The 6707-nt window shown below is 39.3% G+C and overlaps 1 protein-coding gene across 1 annotated transcript; it reads right to left on the bottom strand.

Moving 5' to 3' along the window:
• Window positions 1-2290: 2290 nt before the first annotated feature.
• Window positions 2291-4347, bottom strand: LOC121858860 (beta-1,3-galactosyltransferase 2-like). Its single transcript, XM_042355514.1, has 2 exons — window positions 3981-4347; window positions 2291-3544 (listed from the first exon to the last, which is right to left on the bottom strand). Exons 1-2 carry the CDS (start codon window positions 4134-4136, stop codon window positions 3044-3046), a joined length of 657 nt encoding a protein of 218 aa, XP_042211448.1. The 5' UTR covers window positions 4137-4347; the 3' UTR covers window positions 2291-3043.
• Between the last annotated feature and the right edge of the window lie 2360 nt (window positions 4348-6707).

The following is a 6707-nucleotide window of genomic DNA, read 5'->3' as shown; positions in this document are numbered from 1 at the left end:
ACTTTCTCTCTTTTACAGGTACTTTAACGGGAAATATTCAGTGGATTTGGCATCCTGTGTACCGCCGACAAGGCCGTGGGCTCGTAACACTCGTCCTGCCAGTGGTGCCCAGCCTTTCTCAAAGGATGTCGGTCACGCTAGAATAACCCATCATAGTACATCCTTCTTTCCTCACACAGCCAAACTGTGGAATGCTCTGCTTCCTTCTGTGTTTTCATACTCTTACAATCTGTCTCACTTCAAAAAGCTGGTTTTCCGGTATCTTCGTGGTGTAGATTAATCGTCTTTTTCTCCTCTATTTTTAATTTATGTTTACTCTTATTTTTTCGCCCCCCAGGCCCCGTTGTGGGTTGATGACCTGTACCCGGATGGGCTATTCCCCATTAAAAATAAATAAAAATAGCATATTGACCAGATGTCTTACAGTTAGTCCTACGTCCTGGTGATAACATGTGAACTAAAGCTGTCCCATCAATATCTGGTGCATCATTTGTAACTGATGTTTCCTTTTCGAGACACTTTTGTACGTTCCTCCAGCAGACAGTGCTGGGGACATTCCTGATTTTATTGCTTTAAAATTTCACTGGGAAAGGTACATATGGATCATTATGAATGAATAAGCAGTGTTGAAAACAATATATGAAATATTGTTCTGCTAACGTGAAAATACAGCCAATTCCCGGATTCCTTGTTTATATTTTATCAATCCATTGACTGGCATGGTTGCTAGGCAGCACATATTCTTTGACAATAAATAAAGAAAGTTTCATGCTTCTATTATCACAGCTCTGTGTCTCGCCCACGCTTACCCCAAAAGACACAGAGCTGGACAACAGTGATATACTGCTAAGGCAAGCTTTAAGTAGGGTAGGCTTTACGAAATACTCTTTAGGAGTTCCCAAAGACTCAGCTGTAGCTGAAGAATAAAATCCTGGACGACAAAGTACCATCAGAAACACCGAGGTAAGTCTACCCTATTTACATATATTTACATATAAAATATACAAGACATAATATAAATGCACTTCCTACCTAATTGGGAGCTCAGCATAAGCACCACTCATTTCCATCTAACATTCCCTAGGACTCTGTTTCGTGTCATTTAACCATGCCCTATTCCCGTTAAGAACATTTCCAATTCCCCGTGCCTCCACTTTATGCATTAGTCTTTCATGGGGGACCCTCTCGAAGGCTTTGCTCAAGTCGAGATAAACCAAATCATAATCGTAATAGATTTGTCAGACATGAGCGCCCACTTGCGAGTCCAATGCAATCAATGCTCAATTTGTGTTTCTGGAGGTGATTTCGAATTGAGTTTCAAATTATTGCTTCCAGCAATTTCCCTACAATTGATGTTAAAGTAATTGGACGGTAGTTAGAGGATACTGATCTATTTCCCTTCTTGAAAATCGGTATCACATTCGCTATTCTCCAGGATTCTGGTATACCACTCCCGTTTTTAATGACATGTTTGTGAACACTTCTGTGGGATGTAATATATTACATTTATTATATCATAAACCTGCAATACCTAACCTAACTTAACCTAACCTAACATAATCTTACCCAACCCAATCTAACCTAACTTAACCAATTTTGCAATGTAACTGAAGGGGTTTTATCCTACTTTGCACTTTAACTGAGGGGGTTTTGTTCTTGGGAGCTTTTGTTCATTTTTTTTATCCTCGAGGGATTTTGTCCGCATCTCATTTCCATAGCAGGGTAGTCTGCCAGTAAATGTAGGAAAAATACTTGTGCCACTTGTACCACTAAAAATCCCATTGCAACAAGAAACTTGGGATGTTCGAATACTAAACTCTTAAGAAACACAACCCTCCAAAAAGTAGCTGTTGAATTTGCGGAGGGTAACAGTTAAAATTGTCACTCATAATTTACAATGCATTATAAGAAACACAATCGATTCTTTGTATTTCCATAGTGGATTTTTTTAACATATCAATATTGAGTAGATTGTGTTTCAAAGCTCAGTCAAATACCAAACTTTCTGTCACAAGTCAGGAACGCCGATAGTGCCAGAGCCATCTATGGGTTTCCTATCACACCCGCATCAGACGACAGCCAGGTAAAAGTGAGTCGGTACTTACTCCTGTTACTCACCACGAAGGGGGAGGAAACTTTTGTTTGTGATTGTACAATCTCATATTTCTAGTAGGTGAATACGCTGAGTAGAGCACAAACCTTTGAGAATCTGGGTCTAGCAGAAGTAGAGAGGGGACAGGAGTCCGTGAGTGAGTGTGAGGGAGAGGGAGGAGAAAAAGGGAAGGGGAGGTCGCTTGCAAAGTTTTTTTTATTGTCATGATTTAAAGTTTTATGTGATTATTTCAGTCCTGTATTACTGATATAGGATTAATATCACACGAAACTTAAGTGACATACACACAAATGCCATAAATAATCGCAACCACGTCTCGGGATATTTTCTACACTGCCAGAGCTTCGACCATTTATAAATGACCAAGTTTCATACATACAGTAGGTAGTCTCGGGCGAACACGAAAATGTGAAGACGAATTAAACAAAGATTCTTTAACGAGTTGAGATGTCCAAGATCTGTTTCTTGGCCTGGAATATTCTTGTGTTTTGCAGCTTCCCTATAACAAATGGAGTGCATTTTTAAGGGGTTTTATATTTACCTGTACTGTACAGTCACGATACAAAATTTGTATCCAGGCCTTCGCGTAGCCGGGGATCCAGAAGAGTCGGGCGTAAAGACTCTGCCCCCTACCCCATCAAATGATAGTTGGAGTTATAGTTCAGTAAGTTTCCAAATAGTGCAAAATTAATGACGGGTCCTTGTTAATTAAAGTTATAAGTTTCATAATATTTGTATTGTAATAATAATGATAAAAAGTTCAGGGTGGGATGGAGACCCAGTCAGTTGTGTGCACCGTGCTGTTGTGATTGTGGTAGCACTATTTTATGATTTAAGGATTGCATTGAATTAACGTTGATAAAAACTCCTATGATAAGGCATGCATTGATATGAAGGACATTTCACCTGGATTTTCCTGACAGAAATGAGTTACGAAGGAAACACAGGAGAGAAATACTTGTAATGGCTGAGGAGTTTCAACCACCACGTCATTCTAGGTTTGTTGGGTTCAAACCAAAATATTTTGTCCCCCAACTCCTCCTCGTCGATGCCCTCTAATCTGAAGTATTTGTTATGTTTCATAGAGCGTCCGACACCGGCGGGTTGGGCTAAGACACCGGTAATATAAACATCGTCAACCCAGAGGAACCGGGCGGTCTTTGCAGCGTGGAGAAGACATGACCCAAGATGTGTAGCAATAACCCACGCCCCTCCAGCACAGTAGGAAGGGTAGTTGAGATCGGGAAATTCCTCAGGCCGCACGCACCATCGACCATCCCGTCTGACTATTGCGTTTTTCCAGTTGTAACAGATGAAACTGTCTGTGGTGGCGTGGAGAGTCCAGGGGACGTGTGGACAGTGTTTCAACACCCACTGTAGCGACGCTAACGCCTTGTGGCTCAGCAGGTGGTATGTGTCCGTGTAGTTTCCCTGAACAAAAAAGAAAACACATTATAAGAGCGTTTTAGGTGATTGTTACCACATGATCAGAGCTTAGAAAACTGGGGAAATAATTATCGTGTGGACTATAGAGCTGTCTCCTTAGCCAAGGAATGAATTAATCATCTACTTGCTTTATTTCACAATTTGACGATGATCCCATAAACTAACTGCATAAAAAGTATTCTAATAAAATTAGTGGGCGTTCAGTAGAGATACAGTCTACAGAGTGTAAACCTACATAATTCTGTGATATTAAACGTTAATGTATTTGTGATTTTGACGTTTGACCTCATGCCCTAAGTATGTGTGGAACCTATGATGAAGAACCAGGGAATTAAGTAATTACTTCTCAGGTCATCTGCTTACTTTATTTACAGACAGACAATTCAACTACCATACAGACGCAGCTAAATACCTTACCCACCTGTACGATGTCGCCGAATCGTCTGCTCTCGTCTCTGATTATTTTGCTTTCTAAACTGTTTTTCACTTGACCCACCATAAACACAACGCCCATCTTCACACCCTCGTCATGAACACCCGCAGACGCCCACGTAGTTCGGGTTTCCATTCTCTTCATCACGGAACTAATGGAGGAGTGGACGTACGCCACAATGGACAGGTTAGGACGCTTTCGGCAGAAGTCTGGCTCCTCGATTAAGAACTGAGGCTGAGAGTCAGCGGACCTGAAGTCCAGTGCGTTGTGGGCTGACTGTGGGACCTTTAACAGAAAATTATGATATTTTGAAACGTGGAAACGAAATAAAAAATAACTTCTTATTATCCATCATTCAACATTTCATCCTTATACATATAAGTATTTAATTACCTATTAAGTGGAAGCTTCTTGAGCACACACACACACACACACTTTTATATATATATATATATATATATATATATATATATATATATATATATATATATATATATATATATATATATATATATATATTATTTTTTTTTATTAATTTTTTATATATATACTGTATATTTATTTTTTTTATAAATATATATATATATATATGCTGATAACCACAAGGAAAGAAGAAAACACGAAGTTCCCAAGCGCTTTCGTGTAATTCACATCTTCAGGGGTGAGTACAGACTAGAGAGAGAAATACAAACCAAGGTGTATATATACAGAGGAGGGTGAGACCAGGTCCACAATGGTCAGGTATTAGGTAATGACCCTACTAATCTTTAAATAGCACACAACGGTTGGTGGTCAGGTCAGATGGTCTGGTGACCCGGCCTCCTCACCTGGTTACAAATCTTCTTAATTACAAAATTGTCCAGCTTGTACATGCCGTTACTCAAATTCATGTTGAATGCTTCGGTATGTTTAATAAGACTAGATTCTATGATGTTCCTACTATCAATTGAATTACATGGTAATATTGAGGAGGCATTATCCCAGTCAATGCAATGCTTGTTATCCCTCAAATGAACAAACAGAGCATTGGATTCCTGGCCTGTCCTAACACTGTATTTGTGTTGTTTAATTCTAGTTGCAAGATCTTTACCTGTCTGGCCTAAGTAAAACATATTACATTCCTTGCAAGGAACTTTATAAATGCAACCAATTGTGTTGTTGGGGGAGTTCTTGGTTAACATTTGCTTAACAGTGCATGAGTTTTTAAATGCCACATTGACGTTCCAGGTTTTTAGTTGTGAAGGAATGTGAGAAATTTTTGTGAAATGGTAATATTAAGATATTCTTATGGTCATGGGTGGGCTTGGGATCAGTTCTATAAAAAGTTTTCTTAGTAATGTTTAGGCATTTGTCTATGAAAGATCTAGGGTATTTAAGGTTTGAGCCAATATTATATATATATTTGTATTCCTCATCGATGAATTCCTGACTGCAAATTCTCAAGGCACGTAAAAACATTTTTGAAAATACTGACTGTTTGACTTTATTATGGTGGGCAGAATAATAATGAATGTAGGAACACACATTAGTTGGTTTTCTATAAGTACTGAACTTAAAAGTGTTACCTATTCTGTGTATCAGACAGTCTAGGAATGGCAATTTACAGTCTTGCACCGATTGATCAATGATTCCCAGCATGGCTTCACAAGCGGACGTTCTTGTCTAACTAATCTATTAACATTCTTTTCATCAGTTTTCGAATCGGTGGACGAGGGGCACAATTATGATGTGGTATATCTCGACTTTAGCAAAGCCTTCGACAGAGTCCCCCACGAAAGACTAATCAGAAAGGTAGAAGCTCATGGGATCAATGGTGACATCCTTAAATGGATTAGGGCGTGGTTACAGGACAGGAAACAGCGAGTGAGCATTAACGGCACTAAGTCCCATTGGAGCAACGTCACAAGTGGAGTTCCCCAAGGCTCAGTACTTGGACCATTATCATTTATTATATACATAAACGACATAGATATAGGCATTGACAGCAACATAAGTAAATTTGCTGATGACACTAAAATAGGACTTGTTATCAAATCTGACGAGGACTCGGCAAAACTACAGGAAGATCCAAAAAAAATTTTCAAATGGTCTGAAAAATGGCAGATGAAATTCAACGTCGACAAATGTAAAGTACTCAGTATAGGAGATGTAAACAGGGAAACCAGATACCAGATGAACAACGATGCCATAGAGAAATCCCACTGCGAGAGAGATTTAGGAGTAATGATAAATAGAAACCTTAAGCCAAGTAAACAATGTGTTTTTGCTCGTAACAAGGCTAATAAAGTACTTGGGTTCATACAAAGGAGTGTTAGTTACAAGACTAGCGAGGTCATCCTAAAACTTTATCTTGCTCTTGTGAGACCACACCTGGATTACGCAGTTCAGTTCTGGTCACCGTATTACAGAATGGATATAGAATCCTTGGAAAGAATTCAGAGGAGAATGACAAGACTAATCCCGGGCATTAGGAACCTTGAGTATAGAGACAGGTTAAAGCATCTTAATTTGCACTCCCTTGAGAGAAGTAGAGCGAGGGGCGACCTGATAGAGGTGTATAAGTGGAAGGCAGGGCTAAACAAAGGGGACATTACAAAGGTACTCAAGCAATCCAACCAGGAGCGAACTCGTAACAATGGTTTTAAATTAGACAAATTTAGATTTAGGAGTGAAATAGGTAAACACTGGTTTGGAAACAGAGTAGTGGATGAATGG

This window comes from Homarus americanus, unplaced genomic scaffold, assembly GCF_018991925.1.
Source record: "Homarus americanus isolate GMGI-L3 unplaced genomic scaffold, GMGI_Hamer_2.0 scaffold40130, whole genome shotgun sequence".
Lineage (NCBI taxonomy): Eukaryota > Metazoa > Arthropoda > Malacostraca > Decapoda > Nephropidae > Homarus > Homarus americanus.
Note: the sequence above shows the minus strand (reverse complement) of the source record. Positions and strands in the feature narration are given on the sequence as shown.